This window comes from Tiliqua scincoides, chromosome 3 (genome assembly GCF_035046505.1).
Source record: "Tiliqua scincoides isolate rTilSci1 chromosome 3, rTilSci1.hap2, whole genome shotgun sequence".
Taxonomy (NCBI): Eukaryota; Metazoa; Chordata; class Lepidosauria; order Squamata; family Scincidae; genus Tiliqua; species Tiliqua scincoides.
In genome coordinates, this window is record NC_089823.1 from 25,622,110 (window position 1) to 25,643,265 (window position 21,156).

General features: G+C 43.9%; 1 protein-coding gene across 1 annotated transcript in view; it reads right to left on the reverse strand.

The window, feature by feature from the left end:
- Positions 1 to 6,733: 6,733 nt before the first annotated feature.
- The window catches only part of FLT3 (fms related receptor tyrosine kinase 3), an 85,438-nt gene continuing 71,015 nt past the window's right edge, over positions 6,734 to 21,156 (reverse strand). The window contains exons 20-25 of the mRNA XM_066621250.1: positions 20,478 to 20,602; positions 14,609 to 14,731; positions 12,462 to 12,573; positions 11,933 to 12,032; positions 10,780 to 10,885; positions 6,734 to 6,856 (exon numbers count right to left, since the gene is read on the reverse strand). Coding sequence (XP_066477347.1) covers positions 6,734 to 6,856; positions 10,780 to 10,885; positions 11,933 to 12,032; positions 12,462 to 12,573; positions 14,609 to 14,731; positions 20,478 to 20,602 — 689 coding nt within the window. The remainder of the gene's footprint in view (positions 6,857 to 10,779; positions 10,886 to 11,932; positions 12,033 to 12,461; positions 12,574 to 14,608; positions 14,732 to 20,477; positions 20,603 to 21,156) is intronic.

Genomic DNA, 21,156 nt, shown 5'->3' on the forward strand with positions numbered 1-21,156 from the left:
AGCTTCTGCAACCAGGACCTCACTTGTCACTTGAGAAGTGGAGCATCTGCGCTTGTGCAGGACCTGCCCCTGTGTAGGTGGTGCTGCCTGAGGCAATGACTTCAGCTAGCCTCATGGATGGACTGGCCCTGAGGTGGAATATCTTACTTCATACATTCAGATCTATGGGCATTGGCTCGAGGTCCAAAAGGATATGTCAACCTGCTCCATTTTTTTTTTCAGAGCTTCCTTTTGAAATGGTGCTCACCCAGAACCTCAGAACCTCAGACTGCTTTTGAAAGTGAAACTTCCTAATTCAAAGACCAGCTTGGCTGTTGGTATGAAAACTATTAATAGAGGAATGCTGTCAACGTATATGTGCTATTTTATATGCCATAGATTAAACCAGGGTGTCCAAACTTTTAGGCAGGAGGGCCACATCATCTCTCTGACACTATGTCAGGGGCTGGGAAAAATTAATTTACATTTCAAATTTGAATAAATTTACATAAATGAATATATTAGAGATGGAACTTATATGAATGAATGAAGGTCATGCAATAGCTCAAGGCCTATAAAAGGCTTTGCACAAACCAAGGTCGACCTTTCCTTTGCTGCTACTGCTGCTTCACAGATTTGAAACAGCAAGTAGTAGAGGGAGCCCTAGGCCTGCAGCTCATGCAAGAGGTCGAACCGTCGCCCTCACCTCAAGAGCAGTTGTGTTGGGCCAGTGCAGGCTCCAGCAAGTCTTTGGAGGACCAGAGTCTCAATGAAAACTGGAGGCTCCCAGCGGGCCTGATTGGGGGTTCTGGAGGGCTGCAAATGGCCCCTGGGTGGGGGTTTGGGCACCCCTAGATTAAACAACACAGACTTAAGTGCATGCTTCCATTTCTGTCTGTCTTTAAATGGTGTTTAATTTTTATCCTTATTCTATTTTATTTTTTATTGTTTTATTTTTTTAAATCATATTGTTATGAGCTGCCTTGGGCATCGTGGTTATAGGAAGAAAGGCAGGATGTAAATATTTTCAATAAGCTAAATAAATTAATGAATATAAATTGTAGTCATTGTGGGGATATAGGCGATGTATCTCAGGACTGCAGAAGAGTGTTAACTCTTTCCTTCCCCCGTTGTTTACCCAACCAAACCACCACGTGCTGCTATTTTTCCAAAGGGGACAGCTGCTATTAGAACCTTCAGGCATTTGCTCCATCTTTATCGCTCAAAAATCTATAATACTTTTTAAATTTGAGAGAATTTATAGATAAGTTTATAAGCTTTGGGGGGAGCATCCTTTACAAAGGAAACAAAACCAATTGGGTGCATGCAAGAACATACAATCACACCCCTTGAGGCTCTGACCAGCCAAAGCAGGCTCTTTCATTTTCTCTTTCATCTGACACGACACATTATTCTCCCGTACCCCTTTAATACAAATTGGGAGCTCTAACTTTCAGGTATGAGAGACAGAAAGATAACAGGATTCATCAGGCCCCTCATTAAACACGAACTGCTTCAGGTTTCAAGTCCTTCTGCACCCAAAAACTTGTGCATGATATTTAAGCAAAGCATTGCTTCATTTGCCTTCACATATGTTCTTGTGTTGCACAATCTGGCTAATAGATTCTCATAGTCCAATCCTATGTGGGCCTTATGTCATTGGAAGTTCTGGTAGCATAAGGCTTTTTACAGTTGTTGCAAACGGTGACATGCCAGTTCACGCAGCTTGGCCGACACTGCAAATGGTGAGTCACCAGCTCAGTGTGCCAGCAGACCAAAGATGCCTGCCACTGCTTGTAAATCAGTGCAAGGAATGGGGGAGGCAGAAAGAGGGAGGAATGGGGCAGGGAGGACGAAGAATGGGACAGCAATGGGGCAGGGAGGAAGGCAGATTGGGGCCCAGAAGGGGACAATGTCAACAGCAGCAGTGCTTGCCAATATCCTATCCTCCTTCCTGGCCTCAATGCCCTGACCAGGGTGCATGCATTCTTGTGCCAGCTATACTGCTGATGCAAGTGCTTCTCAACCCAGTGGGCTGGTGTGGGCTTACCCAAGGGCAAGAAAACATATGTTCTCTTACCCCAAGGAGGCCTTCAGAGGTCAAAACTTACCCAGGATATTCAGCGCATGCCACATTGCTGCAACTCAATCGCCACTTGGCGAGATAAGTAGGATTGGGCTGCCCATATTTAAAAGTTAGAAGTCAAGGTCATTTTTTGATCTCCTAGAAGAGTTGGGAGTTGTATGGTTTAGGGCAGGTACTTCTGGGAACTAAAGTTAGAAAAAAATTCACACACTCAAAACTTGGTAGCTTTCTAATTCAAATTTGAAGTGATGGATTTGGGGGGGGGGAGTTCATTTCTGAAAGTCATTTCTGACTGAAGTCCTTGTGTCTTGATCCTGAATTTTAATACAATAATGCCAAGTACCAACTTCTCCAATGAATTGTTCCACCTCTGACACTTCTAAATCGAACAGAATCCCTCATTAGAAGTACTGAAAAAACAATGAAATAGGAATCTATCAATTAGGAAAGCAGTTGCATTTGCAAACAAATTAGAAAACTAATTGTAATGCCATTAGCATTACAAATAAATTTGAGTTAGGAGAATTTGGTTGAGAAGTGCCCAACCTCCACCCAAGTCATTGCAGTTCTGTTTGCAGTGCAAAAAGACACAGATATGTTTTTTGTCCCATATTGCAGGCACACACACAACAAAACAAAAAAAATCTACTCCCCCCAAAATGATCCTCCAGCACCACCTAGTGTTTTGAAAGTGTAAACGCAAATGCTTGCCTTGTGTGGCATTACCTGTGAGCACTGACTTATTGCACACACAGTAATATAATCATAGACATATATGGTGAAGGATGGAGTACAGAAACAGACAAATATCTTCGCATCATTTAAAAAGATTCATATGCGATTATGTATTTCTGTGGAGTGTACTGGTAGCTGCTATTGTTTTGGCTAGTAAATCAGAAAATATGTTGGCTATTGAACGCTTAAGGAAAATATTGGGTATTGTGGACTGGAAAACTGAATGGATCCTGTTTGAAGATGGAATGCTCAAAATACTTGAAGTCAGAAGGGGCCCTTTCATTGTTATTGGAGTGTTTCCAGCACTGAATTCCTTTGGAATATAATGGGGAAAAAACAAACTGTTAAACTAAGGGCATAATCTTACCCAGGTCTACTCAGAAGTAAGTCCTATTTTGTTCAATGGAGCTTACTCTTAGGAAAGTGTGGTTAGGATTGCAGCCTAACAGCCCTGTCCTATCCACATTTTCCTGGGAGTAAGCCCCATTGACTTTAATGAGACTTACTTCTGAGTAGACATGCATAGGATTGGGCTGTAAGTCCCCAGCTCATGTCCTAGTTCCATTCTGGAGGTTTGACCAGAAGTCAGAATGGACATAGAACAGCTGGCTCTTGCCAGCTCAGCACAATCGCACCAGTGTGAAACCACCAGCACAGATGGACTGCACATGCACAAAAGTGCCGACATGGCTATTTGTAACTTGAGACATGTTTGATGTTTGTAACATTGAAACCTAGTGTATTTTAAATGCCTGCCTCATTTTTCTGAGTGTGTTGGATGTCACACACATTATATATGAGAAAAATCTCTCTTGTGTACTTTTTAATGTCCCAGCAACTACTTCCCAATGAATTGCATAAAATTCATGATATGGTCGTTGGCAAGGCACAAAGTATGGTATCTATAGGACTAGACTCATCTGGATTTTGGCAATAGACTCTTAAATTTTGGCCATGGATTCTTAAATTTTGAACTTGGAGACTTTTTCTGGGTTTCTACTCCCATGCCAATATTTACTTTATTGTTCCACTTGGCGTGGCACGTCTTGGTTTAGATTTAGCAATGGGGCCTCCATCTGAAAATAATCTAGAACAAAATTGGACTATCCCTAGTCTGATCTCTGCATATAGGGCATGCATGATCAAGTCCCAAGGAGGCTGCAATCCTATACACATGATCCTCTGAGTAACTCCCATTGAATACAATAGGACTGACTTCTGAGTGTACTGTACAGCACTTGAAGTATCATCTCTCCTTGTGGTCATGAGAGTTTGCCAGTTCTCAAACTGTTTCTCAACTAATTAACCACACACTCTTGCCCCCAAAGTAATAAACAACAACAACAAGGTTTGGGAAAATTATATATATATATTTAAAGATTCATTTGGGCAGACATTCCATTGGCAGTGGAAAACATGGCTACCTCATGATTAAATAATCCATTTTAAGACATACTGTTGTATCCATTTGCTTTTTTAATAAAACGTACTCTGCTTTTCCATACAAAGATGCACAAATCAATGCAAAATAAAATATACAAAATATTTAAAGGATTTAATGTATTAGTTCTGTAACTAAAATAATAATTACTCACATCAGGGCAGTGTTAGTAAGAAGCAACTGCAAACTTCATATTTAAGTACAAATGCTTTAAAATAAAATAAAAAATAAAAGTTATTAGCATACAATTAGTATCCAAGTCAAAATCCTGATGAAACAGGCCAAAAAGACTCTAATGTAACTTGGGTCTATGTAGCACTACTGTAAACAAGTCCATCTGGGGGATGACCTGTATTGGAATCGCAGAAGATCTGGTGAGGAGGTAGGATGTGGTGTCAGCAGTGGCCCCTTTAAGGGTGAAGGCCTGGGCATTCAGCAGGGAGTGTACTGCACAGCTGTAGCCACTTGAAGGCAATAGGGCCCTCAGGCATAGAAGCCTCTGATGAAGGGAGAGTTTGGTGTGGGTAGCAGAAGGAGGAAAGACAGACTGGATTAATGGACTACGGGAACTGTGGCTGGATTGATTGGTGAATGGATTTTGGAGACTGTTGGAACAGACTGCTGAAGACATTGAGATTGGTGTTTGGCTACCATGCCCAAGACCTGCTGAGGACCAAGGGGCTGCTGTAGTGGCAGGAGAAAGGACCTCTGCAGATTGAACGGGCGAGCTACCCTGGTGGTGGGGTCCAGCAGGACTGCAAGGCAGAACTAGAGTCATTGTTGGGTAAAGAAGGGAGCTAATTAGCTGAAAGTGGGCATAGGTTCTCCAGGCAGAGCTTGGATTGGGAATCTGGCAAAACATGACCTCATGCCAATTCAAAGTGGCATTTTAATAAATATGATCATGTGCAACTCATACACTGACTTGGACACAGGAAAAATGGGAAGTTGATCACCAAGAGCTACAGACATGTCACTGAAAGCCTGCACTCAAAAACCTTCAAAGTGCTATTTGCATTCCTTCATCCCCATTGTCATGATGATGTGGATGCCTGTTTGGCAGAATGGTTGTAACAGAAGAATGGTATGCCCATGAATCCACTATCATATACTGATGTAATATGCTATACATAAATAGAGAGGAACTCTCTGCAGATCTGCCAGGTTATCCAATAGCATCCTTGTCACAGCACTATTTGGACAGAGAGTAATGAGAGGCACAACCCACTCACCAGTTTATAGTCTAGCCCTACCTACAAGTATGGTAGAACCAACATGAAATTTCACCCATATTCAGAATTGGGCAGGCATCAAATGGGAAATCTCATAAGCTGATCTCAAGTGCCAGCTATGAAATACTATTGCATGTCAAATACAATACAGTGAAATATTAAATACTATTGCATGTCAGCTGTCAAATACTGTCAATGTCAAATATAACACAATGAATTAAATATGACAGGCTGCAATTCTAACCACACTTTCCTGAGAGTAAGCCCCATTGAACAAAATAGGACTTACTTCTGAGTAGACCTGGTTAGGATTGTGCCCATAGTCACGTATCAAATAATACTTTTGTTAAATATGCTGTGAATACTGAGCAAATATTTGCATACTGAAAGGCTATCACAGAAGTCTGAATTTTCACAAGGTAGAGAAGAATTTGGGGAAAATTTAGTTTTATCTTTAGCACTGGGTGAGAAATTCTGGGTTAGGATTGTTATCTCCAGCAAGCTTGTGATTACTGTTGCAGTGCATGCCAGACCTCCTTGATTTTAACAGCATTTTTTTTTGGGGGGGGGGAGGGGGAGGTTGTTGCTGCTCAGACCACTGTACTGTGATCATCCCTCTCTACTCTCAACTCATCTTACTCATATTTTTCTTTATTTCTGTCATTACACCTTGTCGCAGAAGAGCATAGAAGCAATGTGGGGTGTGCAATCTGACCCACAGGGCACCTAGCAAATGCTGCCATCTCCCTAGATATGCCACATCACTCAGTCTGCCAACAATGCTGGTGTAACACTTATTTATGATGTTGTCGGGAGGATCCCAATTCAAGCTGTTCTATGTGACCAGAACAACATGTGTCAGATCATGCCATTAAATATCCATGTGTGAATATTTTGATTGTAAATCTTTATGTCCGTCTTCAACGCAACCATTGACAGACTTGACCCTAGGTACAGCCTGAAAGCAAGACCAAAGGTTAGTTGCCTTAAAACTAGCACATGGAGGTTGCAGACACATGAGCAGACTGCTGGTTAAAACAAATGCTTGTAAAAAGTGCTCCCCCCCGCCCCCGAAAAGATACACCAAAAGGCAGTTTTCTATCAAGTTTGGTTTCGAAAGCAAAAGTTGGATGTAATTGAAAACAAGAAAATCAATGGCAGTAGCAGCTAATTTGTTCCCTTTTAGGGGAGGCAGGCAAAACCCTCTTTTGATTCATTCAGCTTATATGGCTTTTTATATAAAACAACAAATCTGCACTATTATTTCTCCCGCGCAGCGCCATCATCCACAGCTGAAATGGCAGGCACTTCCTTTAGCCTTGGTGGGTTGCCTTTGGAACAGAAGATATGCTCAGAACTGTCACTCTTCATCGTTTGATGTTCCTATATTTTAGGCCGGAAACAAAAAAAAGGGTAAATAATTAATTGTTGTTCCTATTCATAAACACTTTCTGGTGTCCACAAATCAAGTTTATCCTCCCATTTATCCCGCGAAGTGCAGGTAAGTAATGGAAGCAGTGCAATGGCTTTTGAGGTTGGTTAGGCGGAGAGACCCAGTAAGTGCAGTGGCTGAGCAAGGATTTGAATTCAGGTCTGTCTAGTCTAGGAGCAACATGCTATCCACTGTACCACTTAGAGTCAAGCTAGACACAAGGTGAGTGCTGCTCCTACAGGATTTTTAATCATTAAAAACAGTTTCTGGGAAGGGGGATAGATTTGGACTGAGACCATGTGCTGGGAGAAAGAGGGTTCTAACCAGGGACATGTGGTGGGTGGGGAGGCAGGTGAGGCAGTGCCTGTGCACTGGAGTCCTTTGAAAAGCATTGCTGCCCTGGGAGGTGCTCAATTAAGCACTCACAACCCATGTGCTTTGTGCCTCCCCACTCACGGCACATCCCTCCCCACCCACCGCATGTCCCTGATTCTAACCATTTCTCTAACCATGCTATTCGGCTAATTTAAATCACCCCATGGTGTTATTTAAATGGGCAGGAGGTCTGGTCTAGAGGGTAGAGCCTCCGTCTGCCTGAAGATAACATCCACAAGGTCGCCAGTTCGAGGCCACCGGCACCGTGCGACCTTGGAACAGCCGACAAGTTGAAGCCGAGCCATTCCATCTGCTCGGAGCGTGGGAGGATGGAGGCCAGAATGTGAAGCCAGATCAGAACGAAACACCTTGAATGTAGTCGTTCTTGAAAGAAAGAACCTTCTTTGAAATTGTAAAAATCCCTATTTAATAGGGATTTAATAAAGCCTGCCTATGTAAACCGCCTTGAATAAAGTCTTGAATAAAGACCAAGAAAGGCAGTATATAAATACCTATTATTATTATTATTATTATTATTATTATTATTATTATTATTATTATTATTATTATTATTATTATTATTATTTGCCCCACAGAGGAAAAACATATATGCTTTTATGGAGGGGGTGATTTTAATCAGGAAAAGGATTTTAATCAGGAAAAGAGCATGGGGGGGGGGATTAAACTCCCCAGAGCCATGGTCCTGATTAAAACTGGTCTCATTTGTGTGTGATTTTAACTTTTGAAAAAATGTGGAGGATCCATCCTTCCTTCCTCTCTGTGAATCTCCTGATCACGTCTAGTTTGGCCCTCAGTGTTGGGCCTTCCTGTTCCCTGCTGGGATTGAAGGGAGTTCCAAGCACTCACAGTTCTGGCAAACTCAACAGATCACAGTCAAATTAAACATGTGTGTGCCTGCTGTTGTGCGACTATGAGGCATGCTGCTTCAAAGCCCAAGTGTTCCTTGTTTGACTACATATGGCTGTGGGAGGGCTGCATTTTAATTGGGGTGGGGGGGTGTGGCGGGGAAGGAAACAGTAGTCTGTTTTCCCACTGAAAATCATCCTGCAAGTGTCTATATGCCTCTGAATAGCATTTTGCACCAAATATTTTCTACAGGGCATATAGCAGGTTTGGGGAAATTTTTTGGCTAGAAAAAGCCTTTGTGTGCTTCCTGTAGTGTAGCAGCAGCAGCATGCTGTGTAGGAGGCAGCAGCATGGTAAGTAGTGCAGGCGCTGCAATGCACTGTGTAAGCAGCCCCTCCCACTTGCAGTTGGAGTCATTCTGGGGCAGCAACAGTAACTTGCTGTTGCTTCCCAGAATGGCTCCAACAGCAAGTGGGAGGGGCCGCTTACACAGCGTGTTGTGGCACCTGCAATACTTAACAAGCCACCCCCTGTAGCTCGACTACTGTGTGCCCCCCTCACATGCACGGTCCCAATCAGAATCACCCCCTCCCCCACACGAACATATTACAGTTGCTTTTAGTCAAATTAGAGGTCAGTAATGCAGAAGGCATACATATGAAATACTGGAAGGGGGTGCTCAGAGGTCTGGGGTTTCATATTGCTGGGAAGGGATGCCAAGTGGCTAGAGTTCACATCTAGGTGAGAGCTGACAACCAACAGTATACCAAGCCAAGAAGATCCTGTTGGCAGCTCTGGAAGGGATCTCAAGTGACCCCTCACAGAGAACATTCCTCCCCCTTTACTTGAGCACAAACTCCTCTTCAGTCACCCAATGAGTCACCCAACATTTTCATACACTGCAACATTCTACCGGGAAAAAAGCGATATGCTTGCAATACCCTGAAGCTCCAAGTAAAGATCTCTGCCCACCCTGTTATCACACATGACTGAACGTTCTGCTCCACAGCTATGTGCTGCATTCCATTAGCTTTCTGCCCTTATCAAATTTAAACGTAAGGCATAATGGTCATTGCTGGCAAAATTGTAGAAAAAGAACATAACTGTCTGACACTGTTATAGTCCCAGTTCAGAATATATCTTAGCAGCCGCAGACTGTGTGCATAATGGCTTTTCATGTTCATGCACATGCTTTTATACACATGCACCCAACAGACAAAATGATCCATTTCCTATTCAAAGATTTATCTTCTATAGACCCTGTGCAGGGAACCAAATGCTGAAACATGCCAACTCTACCCAGTGGCGTAGCTAATGATCATGTAGTCTGGTGCCAGGCTCAAAATGTTGCCCCAGAAGTGGTCACAACAGGAAGTGACATCTCGCCCAGGCTTTTAAAAAAGTGAAAATTGGGAGCAACTCACCTCCTTTCAGTGGCATAGCTAAGGCATCTATCTGCTACCTAGGGTCAAAGAAGATTTGTAGCCCCCCCCCAACAAAATCAAATTTAATTAAATAAATAAATAAAAGGTATGCCCCTTATCGGTCAGAGACACTGAGCTGGGGTGAAGAGGGAAGAGGGATGGTTATTCTCCCCCTGCTAAATATAAGAGAAGCACCACTTTTTACCCAGTTAGCAGGGGTAACTGTATTATGATGCATGGAAATGAGAGCTGACTCATATTAACACCTTATTGGTTTCATGCTGAATCATGATAACATGTCATTGCAACATATCAATAACATAACATAACAACATGTCATTGGCTCTCAGAACAATCAATCTCATAGGTCGGTTTTGAGTTAAGAAAATCCACTTTTTGTTCCATAAGTCTGTTGTGTTTTCAGTTTATGGTTAATTGGCCATAACCTTTGATAGAATACAGATATTCCAATGCAGTTTGTTGCATTGCATTCAGCATAAAATTACCTTTCCAATGATATACAACATGATGGTATTATTCAGACATACCAAGATTTTCACAATTTTGGTCACTAGCGTCAAGCTCAGTTTGTTGTCCTGCTAAAGCTTGATGCCCAGTGAAACTGCTACCCCCTGCACCCCCTTAGCTACACCACTCACTCTACCAAGACACAAGCAGTGCAAGCCTATAATGTTTGCTCAGGTCCCACTGAATTCAATGATGTGTATTCTTGGGTAAATTTACATAGGATTTCAGCCTAACGTGACTAACAGGAAAAAACAGGAATCATTATTTACTAGGGATAGGTATCAGAAAATAGATACTGTCCCTGGAAAAGTTGGGGCACATTTGTGTCTTGTTACTGCAAAGAACATCACAGAAAAGACTGGCACTATTAATCAGTGCCAATTTGAAAGATGGGCAAGAGAAAGTCTTAGATCTTTGCGGAACATTCATGAAAACACTCAGTAATACATCTACAATTTTTTTTTTTTCTGTGCTCTCTTTGAACAGCTGGGGAGACAGCCAGAATTTTAGCACCCCGGAGTTCCCCCTAGAGGAAAACAGACAATTTCTTTCCGAAGAGTTGAGTCAGCAGCAGGGGACATCATTCGCAATCTCTTGCCATGTGTACTATTAATAGAGTTTAAAACAGAACTTGCGGGGGGGGGGGGGGAGAGAAATCCTTGTTTTCAATGCTTACTTACTGCTCCTTCTGCTTCAGCCAGCTGGCATGCCAGAAGGGAAAGCAGCTGTGAAAAAGATGGCCTTTTTCTGGAGTCCAGAGCCCAGCAGGAACACAGTACTAAATATCTGCAAAGACAACAACAACACCGGAGGAAGCAAAATGTGGAAATTTTTTTTTTTTAAAAAATCTGTGGGAAAGCCAGGCAAGTGGGATATTAATGTGTCACTTCATAATCCCATGTGTGTTGCTGAACCTAAGAGATGCCGATAAAAGACTGCAAGAGGAAAACAACTTTGATTGAAGGCAAGATTTTTAGGGCCTTTGCACCAAATGCAGTCATGCATCAAAAAGCACAGAAATTGTAATTTAAGATACCCAACTTAACTTCTACCTCAAATAAAAATGTTCAATTGCCTCCATTTTCCCTATGTGGATCATTTCTCAGAAATCAGAACTTTCTGTGGTTGATTTCCTATATCTGCATAATTCCCCCCCCCCCCGTCTTGTTCTCACTTATGTTGTTTTGGGAGGGTGGTTGTATTCTGGGCCTCTGAGAAGAATATTATTGGGGGCACAAAATTTCTTTTGGGCTCCTTCGGGCTTACCAAGTTCCTCTTGGGCCCCTTCCCTTCTCCACTGGATCACAATTTCATTGGATCATTGGATCATAATTTATGCAATACATGCAAACATATTCTGAGATCCCAGGATATTTTTGACTCCCTGGCCCCATTTTCCACCCCTGGCCCAGGTACAATGAACTCCCTGCAAGCCCCTCTCATGCCTGGTTGTGGAAACTAGAAGACTGGTCTGATCCCGCAAAGGCAATTGTTATATTCTTATGGATCCATTTAAGATTAAATTGCAAACAAAACTATACAGAAAAGCAGTATCGTATATAAGGCCTTTGTTGCTGTTTTTCTTTTATATTTCATAACAACAGTAGCAACATTACTGACATGAGTCAGTCACTCCTGCCTTTTAAGCAAAGGAAGTTGTTCCCTCGGCCTAAGTAGCCTACAATGGTCAGTGTGCAGAACCACTGAGTGAGCTGACCAGCAGTTTGGTAGCCCTGGGAACAACTGTACATAGTTTGAAATATGGAGAAGGGGGGAAATGGCTCCTAGGTGACTCTCTTGAGCAGAGACCCACCCTCACTTTTCACATCTTACATTTCTTCTGTAGCATAAAATGGTCGATCCATTTTAAATCCACTCTGAATGAGTTTGTAGAAGTTTGAATCAACTTGCATTCCAGGGTAAGGATTTACGCCTTAAAAAAGAGAGTAGAAGTGAGGAACAAAAGATGGGACATCAAACAAGCTTGCACTGCCCTTCGATTACTGTATGATTATGGCTGTAATCCTATACACACTTTCCTGGGAGTAAGCCCCGTTAAACACTATGAAATTTACTTCTGGGCTGTAAGTTGTGTACATTTATTCTCACCAAATCGTTTCAAAGCTATTGTGTGTCTCAATCGTTTTTCTTCCTTTCTGCTGCTTCTATCCGCAGTTTTTCTGTAGCCTTTTTGCTATGAATTTGCATTGTTGTGCTTTATTCTGTATTGAATTTTAGTTATATTTTACTATTTATTATAAACTGCCTTCTGCTGTAATTATAAGAAAAGCAGGATACAAATCTAGGAAATAAAATAAGAAACAATAAAAAATATGTCTGTATCTGGCCAGCTAAAACATACCAAGAGAGAATATTTCCCACAGTAAGATACCATAAGACCAGACATCACTCTTAATCGTGTATATCCCTTCAAACAGGCTTTCGGGTGACATCCATTTGACTGGTAATCGAGCCTGTATGAAAAAGGGAAAAAAGTATTTATTTCTGTCCTGAAACTTCCACACACTATAAAAGCCCATACAATTTCTACCAATTTGTATGCATTGACATGATTTTTTAATCTGAAATCTATTGAAAAGGAATGTGTGGAATGCAGTTACTACTCTAGTTCCACTTGGAGCAGGAGCCTACTTTTTGCATGGTGGTACTGAAATTGCTTTTCCCCACCACAAGAAAAAAAAAATAGAGCTGCTTCAAAGTTGACTGATCTCCTTTATGAAAAATTGCCTGCATCATAAAATGCACATGTGTGTGTCATATGTGGCAATCTACCCACAGGAGGAACAGGAAATGCAGAAAATGAGTCTTACCCTAGTCATCTTCCAGCAGCAGGCCAGTAAAGTGGTTTTATGGGCAGGTGGGGAGGACTGAGAAGAACACTTACATTTTCACAGTGTTTTAGCCAACAAGAGAGGGCATCAGGTCAGTAAATATGTTGGTCAATGCCCCCCCTCCCCCACCAGCTCAGATCAAATTCTGCATGGCACTCACCGACTCTTCCTGGCAGGAAGTGCAGAATTGCCAAGTGCTTTGGGACTGCATAGACATTTCCTCCCCAAACCAACTTTGGCCTGGGATTTCACCTATTCTGCATTGTTGGTCTAGGTGTAGTATTAAGTAGATGTGGATGCCCTTCAAATAGTCCCCCCTTTTCCCCCAACTTTGTCCACAACTGGCAGAGTGAGTATGGGTAACAGCAGCAGTAGAGAAAGTGTGATGGGCACCCTAAGGCATCAAAGGAAGGGTGAAAAAAGGTAACTTCAGACCAGTTCTCAAGAGCTGCTGCCTCAAGAACCAAGACAGGACACACCTTAGAGCAGACCTGACTCAGCCACCACCACTGCCAAGTTAGTTGGCTTAGGAGTTACTCTGACTTGGCCTCCATCAACACACGAATGAGGAGGAAATTGGAGCAGTAAGTATTTGCTTCTGGTTTGGAGGCAGAGTGGAACTTGCTCAGAGACGGTAGGGGGAGAATGATCCATGAGACATGATGCTCCACTGAGGGCATCCACATTATGTATTTTATTGCAAATCCATTCAAATGGTTAATAGACCCCTTTCCAATGCTGTTGCACCCTTTAGTCACAGCTGTGTCAGCAAGAGGCCCGCACAGAGAAAGCTAGGATCAAAACAGCTTCATGTGCTCCAGTGCACAGGCCCAGTCCACCCATGAAGGTGAAGCAGCTGTTTCTGAGCATATGGGGGGCACTGAACTGGTAGGGGAGTCCTGCTCCCAATGAGATGCTCACCCCATTGACCATGCAAAGAAGGGAAGGAGTACAGCAGCAGTGGTGACCTGTCCCCTGCTCCAGGGTCACAGTCCTTCTCCAGTTATCCTTTCACAAGGGAAGGGAAGAGTGCAAGAAGAGGGTCACTATGGCAGTGGCACAGGAGGAAGAGGTTGGTTGCTGCCACAGCCATCTTCTCACTTGCTTCCCCTTCCTTGCAAGAAGAGACAAAGATCATTGCTGTGACAGTATCCTACCTCCTCCTCTACCCCACCAATCCTCTTCCCAACATTCTCTTTCCAAAAGCTTGGCTGGACAGATATTGGGGAGAGCATGAAAGAGGAGCAGGGATCTAGGCTTTGCCCCCCCACCCCCACTGTTTGAAGGAGACCTGGAGATGGGGAGGACAAGGAGGCAGACCCAGTTGTGGTAGTGGTGACTGGAGTCAGTGGGGGTGTAATAAGGTGAAGGTGGAAGGAGGTACTGGGCATACATGTGCTAATGCAGGCATAAAATAAAAATAAACTAACAGGGAACGTAGAAATGTCGACAGCACTTCAGGTACTGCTTTGGATTGGACCAGGCCTGCCAATGCAGCATGAGTTATCTGAAAAGAGGCTTCTTTGTGCAGATCACCCTTCTGGGTAGAACCTGTCAGTGCATGTGCCCAAAAGTGCCTCCATGTCCAGGATCCTGATGATGGTGATTTCAAATCATCCACACAAACTGAAGGGTTTAAAGCATACATTACACTTACATTGCCTCTGACAATGTAGTTTGAATCATTCACGATGTCTCTGGCAAGTCCAAAGTCACATATTTTTGCCACTTTTCCGTGAGTGACTAGTACATTCCTGGCAGCAAGATCTCTGTGAACACACTGGCAAGGAAGGAAGACAGCTGCTTTCACATCATATTTAACAACAGTTGTAGAACATTGTTTATTTTAGAACTGGTCCCTTCCAGTGCTGGATGCCACTATTTAAAAAGTGAAAGTGAAATGCACTGTTCCTGCATTAACAGAATTAATTGCCTTCTGAAACATAGCACCTGTTCATTATGATGAATAAATTAAGGTTGAACTTCATGAAAAAAAAAAACTTTAGAAATGTAGCAAAGATAGATACAGGTGGGGCCCTGGTTTCCGTGAAGGATTTCTTTTCGAACCCCCACCGATACTGAAAACTATGGCTAAGTACATCCATGGTTTTTGGCTCCTTAAATCCTCCAAAGGGGACTGGCGCACTGTTCCGGTCAACTCCAGAGGGCTTTCTGAAGCCTCCAGAGGCCATGCACGTCTGCCCATGGCCTCTGTGGGCTTCAGAAAGCCCTCCAGAGGCGACTGGAGTAGAGCTCCAGTTCCCTTTGGAGGATTCAGGTGGAGACAAGTCTGACTCAATGCAGGTCTGGGGGACCTGTGTTGAGCCAGATCCGCAGATATAAAATCTGTTGATAAACAGGCACCACCTGTATACAATATCACAAACAGAAATACTATGGGATAATGATCTTATGGTACTGGATTACACTACAGCAAAGGTGTCAAACTCATTTCATACAGAGGGCCGAAGTTAGCATTCATGTGCCTGCTGAGGGGCAGAAATGACATAATAAAGCAGGAATTGCCAGATGATAGCAATAAGCAGATGATAGCCAGAAATAAGCACTTTGTTCTCACAAAGAAACTCATTAGCTGCATATGACAGAAGACAAAATGTGCAAATCTTATTCATATCTTCAAGATATGAGAGAGCCAAGTTAACACTCAGGGAGAACCGAATTCTAATGGGGGGGGGGGCCTAAAAACTGCTTCAGGAAACTGCATTCAGCCTGTGAGTCTTACGTTTGACACCTGTGCACTACAGGCTTCCAGAACAAATAGTTGGCACCAGTGCTTTTTTTGTGAAAAAAAAGGTGCAGGAACTCACAACTTGTTAATCTTTTATTTATTTATTTATTTATTTATTTATTCATTTATTTATAAACCATTTTTTATTGGAGAAATAAAGTATTTTTATGTGCTTCCCCCTAAAGATGAACTTACTTCTGAGTAGACATGCATAGGATTGGGCTGTCAATCTCCACATCCCCTTCCCCCTAGCTACTTTTTCTACACATGGGGAAAAATACTGTACAGGTGCACTTGTAGCATGTAGTATGTAGTGTGGCACTACTTTGAGGAGAGGAAGCAGTGAATGGATTCCGAAAAATGGCTTACATGAGTTCCATGTAGTAAAATTACTCTAAGCAACTGTGGGAGTAAGAACAAAAAAGGAATTCTTACACGACAGGGTTCCTTAGGTGCACATAGAAACAGCTACGTTTGCAAACAAGCCATTAAATATGGTTTAATTCAGGTATCAGAATACTCTGTGTCTTTGGGAAGGCGCTTGGCATGCAATTGTATGTTCTCTGCTGCCCTGAGCAGCTGCTGCGCATTGCTGGAGAGGAGCTGCAAACGGTGGCTGGCGGAGGGCATGCTTGTGGGGGAAGGATGAGGAGGATCTCTGGCAAGGCTGGACAGCACGTTGTACAAACATAGAATCCCTTTTCACCTGCCCTTAACATGTGAAAACAGGTGCAGATATATATCTCTGCCAGGATTAAGAGCCCAGTCCTAGGTATGTCTACTCTGAAGTAAGTCTTGTTCTAGTCAATGGAGCTTACTCCCAGGAAAGTGCCTAGGATTGCAGCCTAAGAGCCCAATCCTATGCATGTCTACTCAGAAGTCCACTTTAGTGAATGGGGCTTACTGTGGATAGGATGGCAGCCTTAGAGTCAAATCCTGTGCCTGTCTACTCTGCCTCTGTTTTGCTCCTCCCCTCCTGGAATGCCTCCGAAGGGGAGGGGCCCCTGCAAAAAGGTGCCGGAACTCCGTCCCCCCACGTTCCATTAGAAAAAAAGCCCTGGTTGGCACAATCCCAACCACTACTTGGGCCAGAACAAGTCCCTTGTGCCACTTTGAGGAGAGAGAGGCCAGTGCATGGATGTGCGCCGACCTCCCCGTGCTGATGCAGGCCCCAGAGGGAAGGTGAGTTGAGACAGCAGAGCTCGGCTGACGCAGGGGTGGGGGGTATGGGGAGAGCAAGAAGGAGGCAGGAGAGAGGCGTTTTGGGGTGGGAGAGGGCAGGTGGCAGGCATTCCCAGGGGCAGGCGGGCGCTGAGTGGAAGGTGGGGCCAGGATCTGACGGTTATGCCAGATCCTGACCCTGTTCCTGGGCAGCACGGTGCAGTGCCAGGCTGCTCGGAATTGCACAACTTGTCAGGTGGCGCAGATCCAAGTAGACCCATTGGGTCCGTTGCAGCATGATGCGGGATAAGGGGAAGCGGTTCCCCTTGCCTCGGGTTGTGCTGCTTTTGGCTCCAACCTTGCGCTGGATACAACGCAGGCCTGCTGGCTGCCTGTTCCAGCGCAAGTTAGGATTGGGCTGAGAATTATTTAAATGATGCATTGGTTCAGTGCTTAGAAGTAGGTGATTAATCAACCAAAGATTCTTATTTGGTTGATAGTGCTAGCCTTTGATTTTTGAGCTTGCTGGGAAGGCATTTCCCCTCTCCAGTACCTGAAGTACACACATCCTCTTTTTTTAAAAACCAACTTAGTGAGTAGATGATCCTTCAGGAAACAAATCCTAAGCAGAAGGAACTGAAACCCAAAGGGAATCTGTCTGCTGAACTCTTTATAGAGATGGGGAGACAGCAATACTGATAGTCATGTTTTCAGCTATGAAGGCTTAGAGCAGGGGTCTCCAAACTTTTTGGTCAGAGGGTCACATGAAATATCTGGTGTAGTGCTGAGGGCTGGAAAAAAATTTAAATATAAAATTTAAATAAATAAATTAGAGATGGAACTTAGATGAATGAATAAATGAATGAGTGAGCTCATTAATTCAACCTCTCTGGCCTTCAGAACACCCTCCAGATGCAATCAGAGCACAGCTCTGGTCATGCTCAGTCAAGTGGGCCAGAGGCTTTCAGGGGACAAGAGGCTGGCCACGGGCCAGGTAGAGGCTTGCTGTGGGCCGCATCTGACCCCCGGGCCGGGGTTTGGAGACCCCTGGCTTAGAGGAAGCCTGTTCTGTATCTGTAAAGGTATCTTTCATTTAAACTAATGGGCTGTTTGCTGACATCAGTAAGAGCACAAGATGAACCTTGCAGATCAGGCCAAAGGTTCGTCTAGTTCAGCACCCCGTTTCCCACAATGGCCCACCAGTTGCCTCTGGGAAGGAAGTCCACAAACAGGAGATGGGCAGACCTCTCTCATCACTCCAACTGCAACTGGTATTCAGAGGCATATTGCCACTGAAACTGGAGGCAGCATTTATCCATTCTGACTAGTGTCAGCGAGAGACTTGTCCTCTAGCAATTTGTGTACTCCTCTTTTAATGCCAGCTTAAGCCAGTGGCACTCAGCACATCTTGTGGCAGTAAGACAGCTGCGGGAGGGGGTTGCAAAATGATAAGTACTGCAGGCGCGGCAGTGTACCATGCAAGCAGCCCCTCCCACTTACCGTCAGAGCCATTCCAAGCAGAGATGCCATTTGGTTCAATGAGCACCTGTGCTCATTACTGTCGTTACTGCCTGGAATGGCTCCAACAGTGAGTGAAAGGGGCTGTTTACATAGCCTATAGTGGCGCCTACAGTGGTGCCTGCACTGCTTACTGTCCCCCCCCCAGCTGAGCTACTGACTTGTGGTACCAAATCCCATAGATTAATTACGTAAGCTATGAAAAGGACTTCCTTTTGTCCACTCTATATTTCCTGCCAATTTCCTTTTTGAGATGTGACAATCAAAACTGTATACAAGCATTCTAGACATGGCTGCACCACAGATTTTGTATACAAGCCTTATAATATTAACAGTTTCATTTTCAATCACTTTCCTAAGAACTCCTAGCATGGAAATTGCCTATTTCCACTGCTGGGTCGATGCTTTCATTGAGTTACCCACCATGACTATAAAATCTCCTAGTTACTCACTGACAGTTCAGAACCCATCAGCATATATGTGAAATGGAGAGCCCAATCCTATCCTCCCCCCTCCAGAGGTGCAGCCGTAAACAGCTGTAAACAGCCAAAAAGGTGCTGTTTACAGATGCGCTGCATTCACTTTACCTTCTCTGGATCTTAAATTCACTCTCCTTTGGGACATCAGGGTTAACTGAGCTCACTAAAGACCATTCTGTTGTGATTTGCTCCAGCATTAAAGGCAGACAGGTTTTTTCAGTTCCAATAATGTGTGTGTGTGTGATACACATGCACAACATGTATATCTAGGCACTGAGATCTAGGACAGAGTTCAGTGTTTTTCAACACAATTGTGCTCATTCCTTCATTGTGCTCATTAACATAAGAACAGCCCCACTGGATCAGGCCATAGGCCCATCTAGTCCAGCTTCCTGTATCTCACAGCGGCCCACCAAATGCCCCAGGGAGCACACCAGATAACAAGAGACCTCATCCTGGTGCCCTCCCTTGCATCTGGCATTCTGACATGACCCATTTCTAAAATCAGGAGGTTGCGCATACACATCATGGCTTGTAGCCCGTAATGGATTTTTCCTCCAGAAACTTGTCCAATCCCCTTTTAAAGGCATCTAGGCTAGATGCCATCACCACATCCTGTGTCAAGGAGTTCCACAGACCAAACACGCTGAGTAAAGAAATATTTTCTTTTGTCTGTCCTAACCCGCCCAACACTCAATTTTAGTGGATGTCCCCTGGTTCTGGTGTTATGTGAGAGTGTAAAGAGCATCTCCCTATCCACTCTGTCCATCCCCTGCATAATTTTGTATATCTCAATCATGTCCCCCCTCAGGCGTCTCTTTTCTAGGCTGAAGAGGCCCAAACGCCGTAGCCTTTCCTCATAAGGAAGGTGCCCCAGCCCCGTAATCATCTTAGTCGCTCTCTTTTGCACCTTTTCCATTTCCACTATGTCTTTTTTGAGATGCGGCGACCAGAACTGGACACAATACTCCAGGTGTGGCCTTACCATAGATTTGTACAACAGCATTATAATACTAGCCGTTTTGTTCTCAATACCCTTCCTAATGATCCCAAGCATAGAATTGACCTTCTTCACTGCCGCCGCACATTGGGTCGACACTTTCATCGACCTGTCCACCACCACCCCAAGATCTCTCTCCTGATCTGTCACAGACAGCTCAGAACCCATCAGCCTATATCTAAAGTCTTGATTTTTTGCCCCAATGTGCATGACTCATTCCTCCTGTCAGAGTCCAGGACAGCCCTGGATGATTATTGCCTAATCTAGACATTCCCATTCTCCCATGCAGGAAGGCTACGGCCTCCCTCCATCCATCCCATTTGGGACTTAATATAGTACTTCCTGTGCCGGATCATGCCTGGTGCAACTTTTGTGCTAACTCAGAAAACTGCTCTTTGTATCCTTTATTCCTATTATTCTTTACCAAAGTGTACATCTACAAATGTTTGTCCCCCCTTTCCTAGAAAAACATATTTCTCTCCAAGACTTAAATTTCTAGCAAGTTTGGTTCTCTTCCTTGTTGAGCTCCTGGAGATCAAAGGGCCTCATGGGATCTGAATTACTGCATATGTTTTTGTTCCCTTCATCGTCTCAGCCCTTTCCCACACATCAAGCTTACCGATCTTGATTCAAGAAACTCCATTCCTTTGGCAACCTGATATGAGAAGTACAGCAGGTCTTCAAAAGTTAGCACATTGAGGTCCTCTTCGTCATCCATTTTCTTGTTCATATATTTCATTTCTTCTATAAATGAAAAATCATGATAGGAGTTTATTTCTCTAAGGCAGGGATGTCCAAACATTTTGGCAGGAGGGCCACATCATCTCTCTGACACTGTGTCGGCGGCCGGGGAAAAAAGAATTAATTTACATTTCAAATTTGAATAAATTTACCTAAATGACTGTATTAGAGATGGAACCTACATGAATGAATGACGGTCTTGCAATAGTTCAAGGCCTATAAAAGACCTTGCACAAAGCAAGGCCAGCCTTTCCTTTGCTGCCACTGCTGCATCACAGATGTGAAACAGCAAGTAGCGGAGGGAGCCCTCAACCCACAGCTTAGGTGGAAGGTCAAACAGTCGTCCTCATGCTGAAAGCAGTTGCGTTGGGCCAGCATGGGCTCCAGCAAGTCTCTGGAGGGCCAGAGGCTCATTGGAGACTGGGGGCTCCCTGCAGGCCTGATTGGGAGCCCCCAGGGCCGCAAGTGGCCCCCGGACCGGGATTTGGGCACCCCTGCTCTAGGGCTTAGTTCTTTTTTTACTAGGATTACTCACCAAATGGCCCCCAAACTGTTGC